The 21,857-nt window shown below is 33.8% G+C and overlaps 3 protein-coding genes across 4 annotated transcripts; 1 reads left to right on the top strand and 2 right to left on the bottom strand.

Moving 5' to 3' along the window:
• Window positions 1-7,407: 7,407 nt before the first annotated feature.
• Window positions 7,408-11,454, top strand: LOC108476906 (serine/threonine-protein kinase BSK3-like). The gene is made up of 11 exons (XM_017779274.2): window positions 7,408-7,929; window positions 8,163-8,252; window positions 8,356-8,576; window positions 8,673-8,808; window positions 9,095-9,228; window positions 9,315-9,420; window positions 9,638-9,723; window positions 9,876-10,064; window positions 10,221-10,373; window positions 10,570-10,683; window positions 10,841-11,454. The coding sequence occupies exons 2-11, from the start codon at window positions 8,171-8,173 to the stop codon at window positions 11,093-11,095; spliced, it is 1,476 nt and encodes a 491-aa protein (XP_017634763.1). The 5' UTR covers window positions 7,408-7,929; window positions 8,163-8,170; the 3' UTR covers window positions 11,096-11,454.
• Window positions 11,455-12,319: 865 nt separating this feature from the next.
• LOC108478669 (integrin-linked protein kinase 1-like) lies at window positions 12,320-16,262 on the bottom strand. The gene is made up of 13 exons (XM_053023504.1): window positions 15,974-16,262; window positions 15,822-15,883; window positions 15,489-15,725; window positions 14,520-14,594; window positions 14,221-14,301; window positions 13,998-14,092; window positions 13,741-13,861; window positions 13,576-13,655; window positions 13,385-13,447; window positions 13,171-13,283; window positions 12,999-13,084; window positions 12,803-12,921; window positions 12,320-12,713 (listed from the first exon to the last, which is right to left on the bottom strand). The coding sequence occupies exons 2-13, from the start codon at window positions 15,855-15,857 to the stop codon at window positions 12,575-12,577; spliced, it is 1,245 nt and encodes a 414-aa protein (XP_052879464.1). The 5' UTR covers window positions 15,858-15,883; window positions 15,974-16,262; the 3' UTR covers window positions 12,320-12,574.
• Window positions 16,263-17,727: 1,465 nt separating this feature from the next.
• On the bottom strand, window positions 17,728-20,032 carry LOC108477353 (F-box/kelch-repeat protein SKIP4). 2 transcript variants are annotated; one of them, XM_017779866.2, is made up of 3 exons: window positions 19,901-20,032; window positions 18,836-19,344; window positions 17,728-18,476 (listed from the first exon to the last, which is right to left on the bottom strand). In XM_017779866.2, exons 2-3 carry the CDS (start codon window positions 19,336-19,338, stop codon window positions 17,879-17,881), a joined length of 1,101 nt encoding a protein of 366 aa, XP_017635355.1. In that variant the 5' UTR covers window positions 19,339-19,344; window positions 19,901-20,032; the 3' UTR covers window positions 17,728-17,878. The 2 variants fall into 2 exon arrangements, with proteins under 2 accessions (XP_017635355.1, XP_017635356.1); XM_017779867.2 differs by having other exon boundaries at window positions 18,836-19,313; window positions 19,901-20,012.
• Window positions 20,033-21,857: the final 1,825 nt, after the last annotated feature.

Below are 21,857 nucleotides of genomic sequence, written 5' to 3'. Positions count from 1 at the left end.
ATATTGCCTAAAACTTTCATTAGGTTTTTCTCCATGTTTTGAAGTGTGATCCTATCTGGCCATATCACCACATGGTTATATTGTTGCATGAAAGCTCTGTAAGATCTCTCCATGAACTGATTCTTGCACGGCTCAACTGATTGTACCACCTAGCCGCCGCCCACCAGTCATCTTGAAAACAATGGATTAATAGTTGATCGTTGTTCACATAACCAGTCATTCTTCTACAAAACATTGTTATGTGTGCCTCTGGGCAAGTAGTCCCATTGTATTTTTCAAACTCTGGCATTTTAAATTTATGAGGAAGCACCAAATCTGGAACCAAACTTAAGTCTTTGGCATCAATCCCATGATGATTGCCAGCGCCTTCTAAAACCCTAAACTTCTCCTCTAACCACCTGCAACGATCTTCTAATTGTTTTGAGGATTCAGTGGCCATTCTTTCCTTCTCCATTAAATCCGGATCGGAGTAATAGGGTTGATCGAGCTATCACCCAAATTATTTCCCAACCCGGATGGGAAATTTATGGGGATTCTAGTATCCACTGGCTCATATTGAGGCCTTACTGTGACAGATGGCCTTTTAGGAGGTGCCTCGGTTTGTAGGGGCACATGAGGCGAGTAAAACCCCGCGGAGGACCTTCATTATCCTCTTCAATGATCGCCATGGGAGCTTTTCCTTTATCGATGGCTCTCGAGAGTGAGCCATTTCAACCATCATGTTTCTCTGAGCCTCTAGCATCTGCTCCCTTATTTCATTCTGTATTTTGGCCAACTGCTCTTGCATTTGATCTTGCATATCTTTTTGTAATTGCTCAAACCTTTGATCCATGTTCTTAGTTTTAGTACGAGTGCCGTAAGGATGTGTGATTTCCAGATTTTCTTTTCTACCTCTTTGTTTTCTACCTCTATGCAAAGTAAACTTTAACTAATCAGGGTCTTTCTATAACTTTGAATGCAAATGATGTGATGAAATGTTATGAGATGCAAATGCATGAATGCAAAAGAATATCGATTCGGTTCAACTTCATTTAGAAAATTTTATTTAGAAAAGAATATCTTTACATATAAGAGGATTACAAATACGATTTCGCCCTAAGGCCCAAAGTTTTAACTCTATCTAATAAAAGGGCTAACTTTCGTCCTACATCCGACGATGATGAATACATCAGACTCAATACGTCAGCTCGAATTGCCAAGTCTTGCACATACTCAATAACCTCTCGAATCTGAGCTATAGCTTCACTAATGACATGATCCCTTTTTCTGACCTGTTCTTTAGCTTGATATAGCTCTCCCCTCAGATAATCCTCTTGCGCCTTGAGCTGCTCAACCCGGAGTTCACCGTCATGCAATGCTACCTCCAAATCTTCAACCTTGCTTCTTAGCTCCTTTAACTCGACTGTAGAATTATGGTTTTGGTGCCAACACAGGGATTTTCCAAGTTCCATTACCTTGGTCCTCAATCCTTTATTCTCTTCCTCTAATGCCAAATTCTGCCCCCGCATTTCTTGGGATTTCCTCTCCCAGTACTCGGCTCTATCCTTTTCTTCTTTAACCTCCTTCTGCTACTGATTCAAAGATCCTCCTACTCTCGCCCTCCTCAAGGCTACTTGTGCCCTTTTGTAATGCTCCCTTAGATCATCTCGATCTTCCTCAATCTTCCTTTTTTCTTTTCTCTCTTTCTCGACTTCCATCTTTTGAACATCAACGTCCAAACTCAAGTACATCTTTTCTTCTTCGAGCTTTGCTATCCTCCTCTCGAACTCCGAGCTTTGTCTCTCGAACTCTTGTTTTATAATTTCTAACTTTGAGGGCCTTACTTGAAAATATTCCTCCATTGGTCGAGCTCCTTCCATACTTGGCTTAGGGATATTATCATTAACTCTTCTACCTCTCCATTCTATGTATTCCGGTGTCGTAGCGGGGCTAATAGCTTTTCCTCTCAATCGACAAGTCTTCTTCCAAGCACTAGAAACTTCACTAACCCTCCTTTTGTAATCGGCTCCTCTATATACAAACTCACTTTGAGCCAACCCCGAGTTCTTTGGTATGAACTGTCTCAATCCATCTTTGCCTCAAGATGAGCAAAGGGCATAGCCAATGGCACCCCAAATCCCCAATAAGGGTACCCAATCAAAACTATCTGCATCGGTAAAGAACCTCACCAGCATCATCCACGGAGCTCTCCACTCGACATCTTTCGATGAAGGTTCAAGTAACACTATCCAATTCTCTTTGGAACATCAACTCTCCGGTTGAAGCTACTATATCTTTCAACGGTGAATAATCCTCAAAGTAAACCCGACAAACCACCCTATCTATCAACCGAAAATGATGTAGAACCAAGCCAAAAGCAACTGAGCACACCCTATAAACCCGCCAAGACCAGGCCCTCCTACATGCACCTAAAGATCTAAATGTTTCCGCCAAAATTGCAGGGATGTAGTGACCTTTTACCGAAGTCGATGAAAAAGATCCGTGGTTGCCTCATCCACATATCCCAAAGCCTTAGGGAAGACCATCAATCCATATAAACTTAGGGCAAAAACATCTATCTTCTTTGTCTCATCAGGGTGTGTCAGAATCAAATCTTTCAAAACATCCCACGAAATGCACTTGCACTCACCCTTTTCTTTAATTCGGGCCGTGGCCCACTGCTCGCTCATCCCCGTAATAATCATCAATTTCTTCCAAAAGGTAGGGACACAAGGAGCTCGGGAATAGATCCTATCATTCTGAAACCGGGGACAACGAAGTAAAGTAAAGTGTACTCTTCCACAAGAGGGTACCATGTCTACTTCCCCAAAAGTGAAGCAATCTGTGACGGGTTCAAAACCGAGCAAGGGCTCAATAAGTGCTCGTCTATCTGAACATCAAGCAAGTAAGGTAAGTCTCCATAGTTACCGTAGAATAATTGCTTAGTCTCTTTGCCCCATCGATCCCAAATTTCCTTAAGCTCTTGGAGATTATTCTGTGACACTTATACGAGTATAATCTGGCAGCTCAGACATATATCCTATAGTCAGATCTTGTCTCTTTTTCTAGTTGAGTTTGCTCGGACCATCTCGTGGACGTTAACGTTGCCTTCCACTTTATCAAGAAGTCCGTTCTCCATAATAAAACTTCCTAACTTAGAAACTGACCACGAATCGATATCTTTGTAAATGCAAAATGACATGCAAGCAAAAGAAAAGAGATAGTCAGTATCACATGATATCAATAAATTTCAACGATAACTTATAAGGGTGATGTCTAAGTTGGGCTTATACGGTCCTTCGACATGGGGTTGGTTCTAAAGTTTGAGGTACCCGAACCAGCAGATTCCTCGATCCTCACCCATTGTAGGCTTATTTGAATCGAGTTCAGTTCAGGGGAATACATTTCCCTATGGCTACACGGAGATGAAAATCTCACGAAACCATAGGTACGGATGTATCCCGAAAGTGATCCACTATCCTGCACGGAGGCGAAAACCTCACGAAGGCGTAGCTTCTCACTCCCACTTAAGGGTGTGACCACAACGGTCATGCGAAATGCAATGCGATCAAAATATAGCATGTAATAATACAAACACATGTAATGCAAAGAGGATTAAATTTTAAAATTTTTAATTTCCGACATTAAGACAAAAGATAATCAATTACATGGCCTGACTCTCTTATTACGTCCCCAGTGGAGTCGCCAAGCTGTCGAAACCATTTTCAAATCGAGCTTTGGAAAATGGGAATCGATTTTAAAAATGAAAACGGGAGTCGCCACCAATCTTTTTAGGTGTGATTGGATCACCTTTAAAACATTTTGTTTTAAAATTATTAGTTTTGGTCCACAGTAAAAGAACGGGTTCGAGTCGGTTACGCACGAGGAAGGATTAGCACCTCGTAACGCCCAAAAATTGGTACCTAATTGATTATCAAATGCCTTTAATGTCGAAAAAAAAAAATTTAAGATGTAGTCCTCTTTAAAATATTTTAACTTTGAAAATTGGGATTCACTAGCGTCAAAGTATTAACATTAAGTTATCCCCTTTTTTGAAATTCCTATCTCGAAGCAACAAAACGCTATATCCAATAAGTTAGGACATATTGCTTTGAAATTCCAAGATACTAGCTTGCATTTAGAAAACCTTTAAAAAACTTAGAAGGGTGCTTAATTATTTGAATTCAACGAGAAAAGTGGCAACCCAATAAGTTAGGGCACTACTTTCTCGAAATTTCCAAACACCAAGCATCACCTTATTTGCAAAAAAAAATCTTATCTCGAGGTAATAAGATATCATATCCAGTGAGTTATGACACAACACCTCAAATATCAGAGAGTAAGTATTTTATTTAACACTCGTATTATGATTTAAAAGAATATGCCGTTATTTAGATTAAACGTGAGAGAAAAAAAAATCGAAATCCAAGAAGTTAGGGAACGATTGTCTCGGATTACCAAATACGAAATATTTACTTTAGTGAAAGAATCACTATCGGGTTGGATAAAACCTAAATTAGTAATGAAACGAGATAATAAAGAATGCATAACAAATAAAATTGATAACCATAACAGGATAAACATAAACACAAATATGAATACTAACGATAAATACGAAGGTAAGATAAATGAGTCGAATAAATAATAAGAAAGGAAATAATGAATAAGCTAAATGTTTGAAATTATTTTAAAAAACTATAAATAGAATAGATGATGAAATAATAATAAAAGTAATGATATGTAAATAAAATAAATATGCTAAAAATATACAGTTATCAAATTAGTTAATATAAAATAATAACGTATAAGTAAATACAAAAATAAAGGAAAATATAATAACAATAATAGAAAATACAACAATAATAATAGTAAAAGATATAATAACATAATAATATAATAGTAATAGTAACAATATGACGATAATAGTAAAAATAATATATTAAATAATAGTAATAAAAGTAGTGCTAATAATAATAATAATAATAATAATAATAATAATAATGATGATGATCTATTAAGTTATAATGAAAATAATGATAATGATGATATATTAGATAATAATAGTAAAATAATAAGTAACAATAATAAATTATAATAATAGTGATGAGAATAACAAGTGATGATAATAACAAGAATAATAGTAGTAATAATATATTAGTAATACATAATAGATGTAGTAAAAAAATATAGTAGTTATAGTAATAATAATATAAACAAGAGCATATATATGTATGAAAAATAATGATAGTAAAATATAATAATAGTAATAATAATAATGGAATGAAGGTAATAATAATATTAAAATAAAGTAAACAAAAATAATACTATATATCAATATATATATACATATAATGCAAATACACACTACCATATAATAATAATAATAATAATAATAATAATAATAATATAGAAATACAAAGAGCAAATAAAATATTAAATTTAAAAACAATACTATATATAAAAGTATATACATACATATATGTACATAAAATATACACTAATAATAATAATAATAATAATAATAATAATAATAATAATAATAATATTAAAATGCGAAAGTAAATATGATATAATAGTAATATTAAAATGACGTAATAAAATAATACTTATATATATAGAAATGTACATACGTACATATATAATAAACATACATTAATTAATAGTAAAAACAATAGAAGTGCTAATAATATTAGTATTAGAATGAAATAAGAGATAAATGCAAACATAATAATATAAATAAGGTAAATGAAACAAATAAAAATAATAGGAAGGACATAATCGAATCGAGAACAATATTTTGGGGCAAATCCGTAATAAATAAAAGAAGAGGGATTAATTAGCACATGCAAATAACCGGAAGGACTAAAACGGACAATAGCCCTTTGACCCAAAAGCGCAGCTTTGATTCTATCCCTTATTTCTTACTACGATTGGAGTGAATATAATGAAACCCTTTAAACCTTTTGATTGCTATTGATATCTTGATTTTTGTTCTTGAATCTCAAAAAAGAAAAATCCTCTTGAATCTCAAAAAAATCTCTTCTTGAATCTCAAAAATTTCTTCTCTCCAAAATACAATCAATTCTCTCTCCAATCCTCCCCTCTTTTTACATTGAGATTGTGGCTTTTATAAGCTTTTACCACTTGTTCTTCTTCTTTTTTTAATTTATTTGCCTTTTCTTTTGTAGGCAAATGAAGCAAAATGGGGGTGGGTGGCTAATTATGGTGTGGAGTATGTGAGATTAGGTTTTTTTCTTTTTTGATTTTTTTTTTTATTTTTTTTTTAGTTGGGTTAGTGTTTTGGGCTAAGTTTTGGGTTTGGTATTGGGTTTTAATTGGGTAGTTGAGTTATGTTTATTTGGGTTTGGTTTTATTGGGCCCCGGGCAAAATTTGGGCCATACAAAACCTATTCCAGGTACGAAAAAGTATATTTATCCAAAATAATTTTATATTTATTAAATGTTCATTAATTCGAATCTCAATAATAAATAAATATAATTTTAGAATTAATTTGAAATTTCAAAATTTCTTTTTCTGATCAATGAGCCCAGGAGAATAAGTAAGTACTTTTAGGCCGATTTCAACGTGTTGTGATTATGAACCTTGGGCCATTTTATTCTTAGTTATTGGTCCAACTTAATGTTCTTATTAATTATATTTATGTGTTGACTTTTTCATTTTGTAATTTTTGTTTTTTTAATGTTATATCCATAATTATTTAATGTTGCTTTACAATGATTTTTAAATTTAATATTATAAAATATATAATAAGCGGCACCTAAAGTTATTAAGTTATTAATAATTTTATATTTTAGTCACTTAATTATTTAATTTCTTTTATTTATGTTATACTCATTTACGAACACCTTAGATCTAAGTTGATCTGACAGTTAGTGTCAGAGATTAGAGAAGAAAATTGTTTGGATTTTGATTGCAGACTTGTGATATTCAAAACTATTTCATGAAAAATAAAAAAGGAAGAAGAGGTTTCGAATGATGTAGATGATGCGTACAGAGATTACTATACAACAATAATTTTAACAGCTCAATGACTTAAATGAAAGCTTTTGAACAATTTAATGATAATTTTATAACTTTTTAAAGTTGTGTAACTAAAATGTAAATTTACTACTAATTTTGTGACATTTAGTGTAGTTTATCCTATTTTCCAATCTAATGTAATATTTATATAGGATTAAAATAACCAAATGGTACATTATACTCTTAAGAAGAGAATAATATACGGGTCTTGAAGACAACTTTATTAGAAGGAACATACACAAATCTAAACATAATTTTTATAATTTTTATAATTTTATAATTTTTAGGAAGAAAATAAACTTAAAAAGAAGAAGCTCTATTTAATTTAAAAGAAAAATATAATAATTATTATATTTTGTTTACCAAGTCAATAATTATTCGAACACACCCGCTGTATTAAAAAATTCACTTTAAAATAATAATAAACAAGAAGATTGTAGCTTTCTTTCTGGGTACTTTGAATAAAAATTCATAACATGTCGGTAAATTATTATTAAATTAAACCCCCAAAAAAAAAGTAATTTCATCAATTTCCCCTGTTCATGAATCTGATCGCCCATCTCAAATCTCCATATTTTTTTATCAATCAACATTCTCAGATTTTCGTATATTCTTCATGTCGATTTGATTCTTTAGTTTTTTTTTTCCCTCAATAATTCACGGTGTTATTGGATCGAGGAAAAAAAGTGAATCTGAAATACGTTTGGATTTGATTACGATTTGAAAGAGTGGGGACGAGAAAGAAAAAAAGGATATGTGGTGGATCATTTTGTAAAAGAAGTGTGAGTACCGAGTTCGTTTTGGTCCAGACAAGGATTTTACTTGATTTTTGGATAAAAATCTGAAGGAAATCGTCGCTGAAACTGAGTTGACTCGCGAAAGCAAGGAAGAGGAACCGCGGTTTTTTGGTGCGTTTAATTTAATTTGTGGCTGCTTGTTATCATTTATTATCTCCTCCTATTTTTGGAAAGTTATTATTTCTCGTATTTAATAGAAATTTTAGTTCTGATTTAATTGCTCCTTTTTTTTGTTGGTAAATTTGAAATAGAGAATAGTACAGTTATTAAAGGCTTGAAGTTTAACGACTTAATTTATATATATATATATATATATATATATATATTGATTTGGTTTTTTGAAGTCACTGAAATGGGGTGTCAAGGCTCTAAGTTAATGCCATGTTGCTGGGATTCACAGTTCAAAGCAGCAGTGTTAGAAGCCCCTGATATTGGTGGGTATTATTATCATTATGAAAATTTCTTTGGCATTTTTATTTTTTGTTTTTATTGTTGAGAATACGGATGATTGGTTAAAATGATTTGAACTTGTTGTAGAGAATGAGGAGAATAATGATGTTGATAATGTGCCTGCGTTTCGAGAATTCACATTGGAGCAACTCAAGAATGCAACATCTGGATTTGCAGTTGAGAATATTGTTTCTGAGCATGGAGAGAAAGCTCCCAATGTTGTTTATAGAGGGAAGTTAGAGAATCACAGGAGGATCGCCGTTAAACGTTTCAATCGAATGGCTTGGCCTGATTCACGACAATTTTTGGTAAATAATCTTAATCAAGTTTGCGCTTTAGATAAGCTTTGCTTTCCATTTCTTTCGTTGATTGTAACTTGGGGATGTTTTCTTCTGTATCTATAGGAGGAAGCAAGATCAGTTGGTCAGCTACGCAACAATAGATTGGCAAATTTACTTGGATGTTGTTGTGAAGGTGATGAAAGGTTGCTTGTGGCAGAGTACATGCCCAACGAGACACTCGCGAAACATCTTTTTCATTGTAAGGCTTATAATCCTCGTGTGTTTGTAATTTTATATCTTATTGGCTATTAGCATAAAACTGAGTCCTTTAATTTAGCCAGTCATAACTGTTTTACAGTATCATTGGGAAAATGCTTCCATGTAAACAAATATATTATTTTTTAAGTTAATGTCGAACCAGTAATTAGTTATTACATATTTAGGGTAATCTGGCTTTTTGCTGTATCAACCAATGGGTTTGAAAATATGTTTCCTGGATGCTGTCCCAAAATGAAAAGAGTAATCCTTTTACTTTCTTGAATCAGGGGAAACACAACCAATGAAATGGGCTATGCGATTAAGGGTTGTACTCTATCTCGCACAAGCTTTAGAATACTGCACAAACAAAGGGCGTGCATTATACCACGATCTCAATGCTTACAGGGTTTTATTTGATGAGGTAATGATTTGTTATCTAGCTATCTGATACTTTTTGATTGGTCAGTTTTATATGATTCCTCAATTTATATGTTAGAATTCTTGCAGGATGGAAATCCGAGACTTTCAACCTTTGGCTTGATGAAAAACAGTAGAGATGGAAAAAGTTACAGTACAAATTTGGCATTTACTCCTCCTGAATATTTGAGAACTGGTATTTATAATATGGATATTTTTTATAGTATGCATTCCATTGTGTTGTTTTTGAATAATGGCTCAATAATGTTCTAGCTGTGTCTCCATATACCCACTATGACAGCATTCTGAGTGTTATTTAAGATGCCAATCTTGCTTGCACATACATCTGGCACTAACTTTTGTACTTAATACATTCTAATCAAGAACTTAAATGTCTTACCTTTGTTATATAGGAAGAGTAACACCGGAAAGTGTAATATACAGCTTTGGCACTCTTCTGCTTGATCTGCTCAGTGGAAAACATATCCCCCCTAGCCATGTAAGTTACTTGCTTTTGTGAAGATTATCGTTGGGTTTGTTTCCTTCCTCATTTGAACACGCTAGAATGTCTATTCTTGGTGGTTGTCATGAAATTGAGATTTTAAGACTTGTTGCATCTTTGATTGCTAAAGCCTAAGCAATTTTCGCCAGGCACTTGACTTAATACGAGACAGAAACCTTCAGATGTTGACTGATTCCTGCTTGGAAGGGCAGTTTTCTGATAATGATGGAACTGAGCTAGTTCGCTTGGCTTCTAGATGTTTGCAATATGAACCTCGAGAGCGACCAAATCCTAAATCTTTAGTTGCTGCTTTGACACCCCTTCAGAAGGAAACTGAGGTAAGTTGTTTTCTCTTTTTCCTGTCAAGCGGCAATTTATTACATTTTGTGAAGGTCAATAAGGAAATCTTCTTTTCATGAAGGTCCATGAATTACTAAGAAAAAAGAGGAAAACAGACTGCAGTTCGCTGAGTAACAGTTTCCTTTCCTGTGTAGGTTCCTTCACATGTATTAATGGGTATCCCACACAGTGCTTCCTTCACTCCTCTATCCCCAGTTGGGCAAGCTTGCTCAAGAGGGGACTTGACTGCTATACATGAGATATTAGAGAATCTTGGCTACAAAGATGACGAAGGAGTGGTAAATGAGGTTTGTGTTCCACTTAGTTCGATCTTTACTTTTTCTTTTTTTTTGTTCTTCTCTCTCTCACTTTTAATTGTAATAGTAGTTCCTTGATTTCTACAATCTAGATTTTCAAAAATTGCAAATACTTGGTAATCTATGCACTTGTTTGGTTTCTGCCTAACGTGCAAAGTACATATTTGCCATTGCCGTTTCCCTGCAGCTCTCCTTCCAAATGTGGACTGACCAAATGCAGGAAACTTTGAATTCAAAGAAAAAGGGTGATGCTGCTTTCAGGCAGAAAGATTTTAAAGAAGCAATCGAGTGTTACACGCAGGTTAAGTTCTTACCATGATGTTTTCAGTCAATTTAAAGAACATTAGTTGTAACTTCGTATAACTCAGAATACACTTTCTATACTGCGTGTGAAAATTTTAGTTTCGGGTTAATGTCATTCGTAGAAAGCAGCTGACAGTTTCTTCTTAAATTCGCAGTTCATCGATGTTGGCACAATGGTTTCTCCAACTATTTTCGCACGGCGTAGCTTGTGTTATCTCATTAACGACATGCCTCAAGAAGCACTAAACGATGCAATGCAAGCCCAAGTGATTTCCCCAGTGTGGCACATTGCTTCCTATCTTCAAGCAACCGCACTCGCTGCCCTTGGGATGGAGAACGAGTCTCAAACGGCACTTAAGGAAGGCGCGACTCTTGAATCCAAGAGAAGTTCAGTGACGGGGAAAAAGTAAACAGCTCCGCTTCAAACCACGCAACCAAGTGTTCATTCATTCTGTAATTCAACCATAGAAAAAGCAGTCGTTTTCCATGGAGAATGGCCATAGATGGTCATAAGGTAATAATCACTGATATCTTTGCCTTTTTTCTTTAATTTTTTTAATGTTTTCTTTTACCCTTATGAGTGTATGTGAGATTTGTTTCATTCTTTGTTGGGTTTGATCAAATTTGTGAAATTTGATGTTAACAAATTATTCCCAGTCACATTGATTGGGACTGGAGAAACTTTTTTCTCTGTTCACAAGCTTTTGTAATTTCTGTATCAAAAACTTCATGTGACATTTGAGAATTCATTCTAAAAATTTGTGTTAAATTTGTAATTCATTCTAACTTTTTTTTTTTTTTAAGTAGGGGTGATCAATGGGTTGGTTCGACGGATTTATATTTTGTACGAGTCAATCTAACCGAATCAACCGATTTATATTTTGTATGAATCAATTTAACAAAATTAACTTAACACTGCTCGGTTTGATTAATTCAATTAATTGATTTATCTAAAATATATATTTAAAAATAAAAATATTTAACTGATTTAATCCAATTATATAATATTAAATATTAAGTTGGTTTTAACGTCTAACATTATCAAATAAATTGTTGTTACAATTAATTTAATCGTCTAATTAAATTGCTCAGTTAAATGGATTAACTCGGTAAAACTGACTTAGTTCTCTTTTAATTTGAAGAGCGATGAATTTTTGAATTTCTTATCAATCAAGTCTATAAGTATACAGTAAAAGGGCTAAGAAAACATTTCTATTAGGATTTGTATTAAGAGTTAGATTGTATTTTGTCCTTTTTATTAAAAATAAATATTTTAACCTTTGTATGTTAATTCAAAGAATAAACTAATCGTTTCATTTAAAATTTTCATCCAATTCTACCATTAGAAACTGAGTGACTGACAAAATAATAAGACAATTACACATGACATGCCACGTATACTTCATGTTGACGTACAGAAATCAATTTTTAATAATAGAAATTGATAAATTTTGTATAGAAAGATTGGTTTGTTTGCTAATTTAACTTACAATGACTAATTTTTTTTATTTTTTTAATAAAGTAAAGAAAATACAATCCTACTTCTAGTATAAAGACCTCTATTGTGCGTAATAAAGTTAACTAAATATATACCAGTTAAATTGTGAAACTTTCGAATCAAAATAAATAATACCTTTGAGATATGAACCACAGCTCTTCGTTTGATGTAAGAGATTTCCCCATTAAGGTTCTTTTATACACAAACATCAAAGGGATGATGATACAACATTCTTTGTCTACATTGTTTTTTTGCTGTGTAGAAAATCAATACAGGTTCTACATGACAGAACACAGTTTAAAAAAACAAGGTAGTAATAGACATACATTGATTATAGTAAAAAAAAAAGAAAAAACTCTCATATGGCTGCTAATGATGAAATTATATAATTTCATAGGACAACACAGCTACAACAGGCTTTCATTGCTTTCTCATTTTGAAAATCCTGTTCGATTACCTCAAGTTGTAATATTATCTCTTCGAATGTTGGTCGACAATCCGGGTTCTTATGCCAACATTCTTTAAGAAGCCTGAATTCAGACGACAACGGCAACAACAATAACATAAACCATAAGACTGAATTGATTTCAATTTGGTTTATGAACCAAGAAAAACTCACATTTTGATTGGTTCGGGGTATAAAAATGAAGAGAGCGGTGGCCTCGAATCTTCATATGCCCTTTTGTCTGCGATTTGCTCGGCTGTTTCTGCCCTATTCGACGGTCCACCTTGGAACATCTGTATGAAAATATAAAGCAAGGCCAGATGGAATACCAACAAAGTTATAAACAATCCTTGCTTGCAACACAAGTTACCTCGTGCAGTATTAAAGCAAAGGAGAAGACATCAACGCTCTTTCCATAGGATTCTCGACGGTAAACTTCGGGTGCCATATAACGATCTGGCAAATCTCGAAAGAGCATCAAAGTCAAAAAAAAATTATAATTTATAAATGTTTTAATTATTCGAAAGGAAGTAATTTTTTACATGAACCAGTTCCACCAGTCATTTTGTAACCATAGGAATCCTTTTCTTGTGCAATTTTGCTTAAACCGAAATCAGTGACCTTAAGGCGACCGGCTTCGTCTTGTAACACGTTTCTGCAGGACCAACATAAAGGTATCAGAATTTGACCATAGATGACCAACCGAGTGACGGAGATTTGACTCGGGCATCAGCTGGAAGATCTAGTTTCCAATACCTTGGTGTTAAATCCCGGTGTATAATAGCATGTGGCTTATGCTGGTGAAGATAGTTCATGCCTCTGCAAGGTTTAAACGATATCAGCTCATTGCAGGGCTCAGTAAGTGCTCCAACTCTAGTAAACATCCGATAAATTGGAACGATACGGACTATCATGTGCATGAACGGAAAAGTGGCAGTCATATGTACCTTGCAATATCTAGAGCATAAGAGATGGCTGTTTTCGTGTCGAGTCTTCCCTTCTTTTTCAATATATCATACAAACTTCCCTAACTCCAACACACAATTTAAATAAAAATAAGCACAAGACAATCATATGAAAGTTAAGTCCTAATATAATGAGGCAAGACTCACATTCCGAAGATACTCGGTGAGGAAGATCAAACGATCGGAATGCTTTAGAACACCGAGGAACTGCACTATATTAGGGTGGCGCAACTGTTGCCATAAAGCCAATTCCTTGAGAAAGGTATTTCTGTTAAAACATTCAACAGCAAAGAGGAAAAACCTCACTATGATTCTCAAGCTAGAATTAGCCTAATTCAAGCTTTATCGATCTTGTAACCTATGTCAACGAAGCTTGATATAAATGATAGAAATATGAAATTTACTTTGCTTTAGGATTCGATGCGATCGTGGAACGAATTGTCTTGGCTGCAACTTCGGTGCCACGCCAGTTTACCAAAAAAACTTCACCATATGCACCCTGGTATACTAAACAACTTAAGCATTGGGTGAAATACCATAAAAAGAAATTGAAGCCCATATGGCCTAAAGCAAGGTGAGGAGATCATATCAAATGCCATCAGGGAACTTAAAAACCGAAGAACTTACCTCTCCGATACGGGTTGCTTCATCCATGTCAACCTCACTGTGATCGATTTCGAAGCACGGAACTTGAGAGTCCATTCCTACCTATTGCAAGGAAATGATACATAAGGTTTCAAATGAGACACAACATTGTATGATATTTGCAGACTAGATGTCTCAAAATTTAAGTACAGATGCTGTCATGCAAAGATGTGAATATGTATTTGTTTCTCATGGACAATTTGTCAAGAACAAGGCAGACAATTCAGAAAATTTGGCATTCTTGGAACTAAAAACATAAACTTTATAAGCTTAACAATAACCGGATCGATTCCCCCTCGAGCTTCAAGTATCTTGCAAACCTCGTGGTGTCGAAAGCTATGTGCGTCAGACAATGGCTACAAAAAAAAATTACTCACATTAGATTCATTTTCCCATTGTTATACCTACATCTTGCGAGTTCACTCCGTGGCCTACCAATAGCACGGGAAAATACCCTAGACTAAGAATCACTTTGTGAGCTAAGGACACCTGTGAGGCCAAGATTCATGCAAGTTCTTAACCTTGAGCCCATGATCTCACTAGCACATGACATAGAGACCACACTCTTGATATGGACAAAATTCTTGTCACTTGTACATTACATTTATCCATTACCATACCCGCGAGGACAAAACATCAATAGATCAGTTGGGTTCTAGGGAGTATGAAACTAATACAGAGATGAGAGGCGATGTTTGGGGGTGAATGAACAAAGACACCTCTTTTGAGACCCACAAGGACCAAGGAACAAAGACACATTCCCTCTATCTCTACATTCACACTCTCAGCTATTTTTCTTCCTCCTTTCAAACTCCAACCCTCCAAAGAACCCAAATTCCGACCACACTGAACACGGACAGAATACTTGCCACCTGTACATCACATTTATCTATTATAATACTTATGAGAACAGGAGATCGATAGATTAGGTAGGTTGCAGGGAGTACGAAACTAATACAGATATGACATGTGGCATTCGGGGGTGAATGAACAGAGACACCCTTTTAAGACCTACAAGGACCAAATTCCATTCGAACTCCAACTATTTTTCTTTTTCCTCTCCAACTCCAACCCTCAAAAAACTCAAATTCCAATCACTCATAACCATTACAAATCTCTACCCATTTGTCGAACCGTCGTAAACCGCCTTTAACCCCAACCTTGTATCAACAGCTCAACACCCATAAATTAATCATAAGCCCCCAAAAAATGTTCATACTAGATAAAATAACATGAAATTTGAAACTTACAGTTCGGCCCCAACGATCTAAAGAATTCACATCAGCACCTTTCTCAAGAAGCAAATCAACAACTTCAATCCAACCTTCACAAGCAGCTAAATGAAGAGCAGTTCTCCTATCATAATCAGCTCCATTAGGCTCCACACCTTTATCTAATTCTTGTATTACGCCAGTTGTATCCCCTTTACTTGCACATTGAAGTAGTCTATAAAGACCCCCTGAATCAACTTTCTGCCCCACCAGCTTCTGTTCCAAAAACACAATACCCATCAATTTACTTCATAAATAAACAAAATTTTCACTTTGAGTCATTACATAATCTCGAAAAGGAATCGAATTTACCGTTGAAGAAGAATGAGACGGCCCGAAATCTTCCATTTTGATCGCGAAACCGATTTTGAAAACTTAAAAATACAAAAACAAAAGCTTGAATTAAAAAGGCTTAAAATCGACACAGTGACAGTTAATATCGTAGTTGTAATAGGAGACAATACAAATGGTTTCATCATCGTCGATTGTTTCGGAGTTGACGAAGTTATTACCCAATTTTTTTTTGTCTCTTTTGTATCGGGTTTTTTACTATGAGAATTGAGAATTTACCGCCTCGGATTGTTCGCCCTGCACATTGAACTTGACATAGAAGAAGCGTTTCAAGTTTCAATGCAGGGGTTGGCAGAAGAATTTTTGTGAAAGTTTACTGTTTGGGTACTGAGAAAATTGAAATAAGTTTGATTTTGGTCTTTGGGCAATTTTCCTCCTTATTATGGCTAAGCAAAACAGCAATAGAACGTTTTCCAAACTGGTTTTTTTTTTTTTTTAAATTCTGGCGGGGGATTCGAAAATAGGTTATCTTAGTAAATTGGTCTCTAAACTTCACTCCAATTTACAATTTGGTCCTTAGAAGATTTTTCTTAGAAACATTATCTAAACCATCAAATGTATCTTAAATAGGAACCAATAAGGACATGACATCTAGCAGATTTCTATTGGATGTCCTATAAATTGTTTGAGTAAAATAAGTTAAAAATTAATAGTAAAGGTATCACTTTAAAAATTCAATACCGGAATTGAGGTACTATTGAGAGGATAGAAATTATTAACTTGTTATTTATTAGTCATTCAATTATTGGACTAAGTATAACCATATCCTTTTTCACTTAGGTTAATTAAAATTTTCAAGTTTGAAAATCAAAATCAATAACAGGTGAAAATCCATATAAATTCTTGTTGACAATCCACAAATCAAATTAGAGATCAAACTCGAAAAGAGTTTGATAATCTGGAATCGGATGTAAAAAAAAAGATAGAGAAGATTTTACAGAACAAATTAGAGGTGTTTATGAACAGTTCAAGCAGAAGTTTAAATTTTTTTTTAAAATCTATGTTTGGGCCAAGGCCCAACTCGATCTACTAAAAAACCTCATTTTATAATTTAAGAATAATATGACGTATAATTTTATTTTAATATTTATATAATTAAATTTAAATAAAAAATTTTAAAATCGAACTGAATCAATTAAAAAGAATCTTCCTCCAGACTCAGGCCAAGCAGATCGGGCCACCCGGCTCAGACAAGTCTAGGACAGATCCACTAGTCCAAATCAGCTTAAGACTACTCTTTCTCAATGATGGGTAAGGCCGTAGGCTTTAGGATTTATACATGGTCCAATTGTGGTTTTAGTCCCTCTATTATGATTTATTACTTCTATAATATTGTTAGCTAATTTAAATAAATGATTTTCTAATGCTAACTATTTCGATTAAAATGCTAACATATTTAGTTAATCATTTAACGGGTTTTTAAATTGAGTGTAATTAAAGCACTCTTTGCGCATTGCTCAGATTCTTACAAAAAGTCGAAATTTGAGAGGATTACACGAGATAATAACCACAATTACTTCTAATATATTTTTTATTTATTTCGTTGTTTAACTGTAATTTATACTACAAAACATAAGTAAAGAATCAGCCAACCAAACCAAATATGTCCAAACAAATCATGTCTAAAGAATTAAAATTTCGCTTTGATGCCTAGAACGATAAAAACTTTAAAAATATTAACTCTGCTATACAATATATGATCATTTTTTAACCAGTAAATATTGACTCTATTCCATTTTGGCCTTATTTAATTCTTTTTAATAGTACAGGTACTATATTGATCTATTTAACAGTAGAGGGACTAATTTGATCAAGTCCCTATAATAGAGGGACCTCTCAGGTACTTTCACCAATATTTCAGCTATGATTGTTTCCACTGTACTGGAAGAAAACTAAAATGTATTGTATAGAATTAATACATGTAACTTACAGAAGTGATGTTCTTTCATTTCTGAGATCAGAGATTTGTTTAATATTTGCAGAAACATAAGCTTTCGATGAATCTAAGCCCGTAAAATTCAGATGGACAAACATTTACAATTAATTATCTCGTCATTTGAAGTCCGTTTAGGTATGGAAGAACTCACCATCATTCCTCCACCATTTCCTGCATTGCTAACATCGACAACTACCGTGCTACGCCCCTTCCCTATCACATAGATGCTTTTCCCGACGGCAACAAGTTTACAGGGCGGTCTTGTAAGTAAGGGTGAAAGCCTCCCTATAGCCACCCACTCCCGAAGATCTTTTTCCCACATCATTAACCTTGTTCCAGAACTCTCATCCAACACGTAAAGTGTCTCATCTACTACAACTGCAGGCCCTTGCCAGCCTGATACCATGTCAGCATCTGCATGTTGCCAAGTTCCACTTGATGGTTCATAAACTACTGCATAAACTTGAGAGGTTACAGCAGATCGGCCACAGCGGATATAGATTTTCTCACCCAATACGAAAGAATCTTCGATTTCGGGAACAATGTTTCCGTCTGAGTGAGAAGTCCAATTGTTTGTGCAAGGATCATACGTGTCCCAAGAATGTGGAACACTTGAGTTTAAACCCAATCCACCAATTGCATATATTTTCTGGCCGAGGACTTCACACGCAAAGTAGCATCTGAGCACATAAAAACACATAAAGTATCCTCTTTAACAAGCAAGCAAAAACAGAGAAAGCACACACTACCATTTTATCAGTAACAATGCCATACATATATATACACATAAGTACTTGCAATTCATCTTTGCTTAAACTACCGTGACCCCTTAACATCTTCTGTTATAACACATAACAATGCCATATATATAGACACGTAAGTATTTGCAATTCATCTTTGCTTATCCTACCGTGCAACCTCCATTATAACACGTAACAATGCCATATATATATACACTCATAAGTATTTGCAATTCATTTTTACTTAAACTACTATGCAATCTTAACATCGTCAAGAAGAAGAGAAGAAAGTATATTACCTTGCAGTTGATAAGGGATTAGCTTCAGTCCAAGAGTTTTTCGAAGCATCGTAACAGTAGGTCTCATCAGTAGCATCTTCAGACCATCGGCAGCCACCCATCAAGTAAAGTCTCTTCCCCAACACTTCAAAACCTACACCTTTTCTCAGCAAGCTGTGAGACGGAAGCTCCCGCATTTGCTTCCAAGATCTTCTCGAAGAATTGGGATCCAATACATAACAGCAAACCTGCTCAAACTTGTCTCGACATAAAGCATAAATCCAAGTTTCATCTAAATTATGCTTTTTACGATGAGCATGCAACCCTTCTCCATGCACCAAATCCCTCCATCTCCTAGAAACAAACTTCAGGACAGTATGATATTCTCGAGGGACTCTAGCCAAGCATAAAAGCGCGATATCATCGGGAAGTCCACGTATCAGTGGCTCTTGCGGTTGTCTCATTCGACTGATACCTTCTGATCCACCTTCCGGATTCTCTATTTCAATAGAAAACTCTTGCATCACAATCTGTAATTAATAAAATAGAGTTTAATGACAATTTTACAGCATAAATTTCCTAAATTGCAATCAGATAACCATATAGATAAATACAATGACTCCTGTAAATTCAAAAGTAAATCACAAACTGTCATCCAAGTCAAAATCCTATTTTAAACCCCAATCAAAAAATTGTTTCTAGATTTCGATTTGTGAAAAAGTATTCAAAAATTAGAGCTAGAATTCACATTGTGATGGACCTTAAAAAATCAAGGAGCCAGATATTAACAGAAAAATAAAAGAAAATAATAATTTCTTCTCCAAACTTTAACGGAAAATATACATGTCAACATCAAAAATCGAGATCAATCACTCATTAAATATAAATCTACCAAATTTTCTAAGCTAATCATATAATAAAAAAAACAGGATTAAGAAAATTGAACATAAATCTCCAAAAATGGAGATAGAAAATCGCTGCAAATAAACATTTGAATGAAAAAAAAATTCAGGTAATGATAAAATAGATGAATATATAAGAAAAATATATAAAAATTAAGGGGGGAAATATAGAGAAAATGCTGACCTGGGATTATCGGATCAGGTTAAGAGCTTGAATAACTGGAAATGAGGGAAATCGACGAAAAAGGGATTTAGGAAGTGTCTGAAACCAGCAATTTTATTTCCGATTTCTATTAAATGGAAAATTTTGTTTTCCGAATTAAAAGATTACTTTTGGAGTGGGTTTAGATAGGTCTAATTATGAATTGCATCCCTCTACTTTGTTAAAACTAATATGTTAGTCCCTTTTTTAAAAAAAAAGGTAAACTACTTTAGAGGTAACCCACTATGGTTTTTTTTATCACCAAACTATGAAAAGTTACAAAATAGCCACCCAACTGTGAAAAGTTACAAAATGATCACTCAACTATTTAATTTTATCTTTTTTTATCACTAGCTAAATAACGTAAAAAAATGGAAACACAAAAAAATACAAAATTGAATAGTTGAGTGACCATTTTGTAACTTCTAATAGTTTGGTGATAAAAATAAAATTACTAATAATTAGGTGGTCATTTTATACTTTTTAATAGTTAAATGATAAAAATACCATAATTAAGTGACTACTAATATAATTTACCCAAAAAATAAGTTAGTCCTTTATTTTATATATCCTCGTAGTTTATCAAAATACTGTCAAATGTTATCATTAAATTCTCGACCTAGAAATAAACAATTTCATAATTTACATGCAATGAATTATAAATAATAAAAAACGACAATGAATTAACAAAAATCAGTAATTAATTTTATTTTGTTAGGCCCGAAAATATCTAGAAGGGGTGAATTGATATTTTAAAATTCTTATAATTTATTTCAAAATTAAAAAGAAAAAAAGGAGAGAATAACTTGGATACTTCGATCTATAGTGGTTCGACCACAGTTGTTTATCTCCACTACTTTGATAAACCTCAACCGATGAATTACCAGTTCACTATACTTAAATTCTTACCTTTCATCTCTAAATTATCTTTACGAAATGATAAAATATGACAAAACCTATACCAAAAGTTAGTTCACGTAGGAACAGGCACAATAGTGCATGAAAAAGTGCACATAGAATACCAAAAAGAGTTTTTCATGTTCAAGCAAATTTCGACAACACCATTGTTATTGTTACAAATGTACAAGATTGGTAATCTCTTGGTCCTCCACCGACACTTGTGGATTCAATGGTACAAAAAGGGGTACCCTTTTGCTACAAAAGGTATAACTTTTACAATTCTTATCTTTTACAAAAAGCTAAGGTAGAACATTCCCCTTACTTTCTGTGACTAAATTAGAATCCTCTAGCTTTTACAAAATGCAACTATAACCCTTGACAAATTACTTAAAGTTTTATACCTCAACAACCTTAAGTATCTTTTAGCAAGTACAAAGAAAAAATGTAAACAATGGAGACCTCGCAAAGGTGTGTCTTTATAAGCGTTAAACTCTCTTAAAGAATTGAAATGAGAATGATAAATAGATTTAACAATAAGCACTTAAAGAGATATGTAAAAGAGAAAATGAAGAAAAAAAAATTCGAGGCTTTTCTTTTGATTTCAATATTTGGATGTTCTTTACTTATGTTTTCAAGTGCTCTTGACTTGAATATATACCATCTAACAAATTTTTGGACGTTTGGAGCCGTCAAAAGTATTTTATTTCTTGCATTTAATGTAACCCGGAACAACATGTCTTGAGACAATACATATAAACCTTGTCTCGAGATAGGAACAACAAACATGATCATTGGAGCCTAAGGACTCGAGACACAATAGGCATGTCTTGAGACAATTGACCACATGTCTCGAGACAAGACTCACCTGAAGCATACTTTAGCTTCGATGTTGGTCTATCTTCAGAAAAACATGCTTGTATCTCAAGACAAGATTGAAAACCTTAAAAAATGTGGCTTAAAAACATTTTAAAGGACTTGAGGGTTTTCAAAAACTGTTGTAGAAAGTTTAATTCATTTAGAATTTTTTTTTTAAATTGTA

This window comes from Gossypium arboreum, chromosome 12, assembly GCF_025698485.1.
Source record: "Gossypium arboreum isolate Shixiya-1 chromosome 12, ASM2569848v2, whole genome shotgun sequence".
Lineage (NCBI taxonomy): Eukaryota > Viridiplantae > Streptophyta > Magnoliopsida > Malvales > Malvaceae > Gossypium > Gossypium arboreum.
This window is presented reverse-complemented; position numbering and strand designations above follow the sequence as displayed.

Coding starts and splice junctions, on each gene's coding strand:
- LOC108476906 (XM_017779274.2), top strand. CDS start 8,171: ATGGGGTGTCAAGGCTCTAAGTTAATGCCATGTTGCTGGGATTCACAG. Junction 9,724..9,875: donor AACATATCCCCCCTAGCCAT/GTAAGTTACTTG, acceptor AATTTTCGCCAG/GCACTTGACTTAATACGAGA. Junction 10,684..10,840: donor CAATCGAGTGTTACACGCAG/GTTAAGTTCTTA, acceptor TTAAATTCGCAG/TTCATCGATGTTGGCACAAT.
- LOC108478669 (XM_053023504.1), bottom strand. CDS start 15,857: ATGGAAGATTTCGGGCCGTCTCATTCTTCTTCAACG. Junction 13,284..13,384: donor CACCGGGATTTAACACCAAG/GTATTGGAAACT, acceptor TTGGTCCTGCAG/AAACGTGTTACAAGACGAAG. Junction 12,922..12,998: donor TTGCTTTAATACTGCACGAG/GTAACTTGTGTT, acceptor ATTTTCATACAG/ATGTTCCAAGGTGGACCGTC.
- LOC108477353 (XM_017779866.2), bottom strand. CDS start 19,338: ATGCAAGAGTTTTCTATTGAAATAGAGAATCCGGAAGGTGGATCAGAA. Junction 18,477..18,835: donor AATCCCTTATCAACTGCAAG/GTAATATACTTT, acceptor TTATGTGCTCAG/ATGCTACTTTGCGTGTGAAG.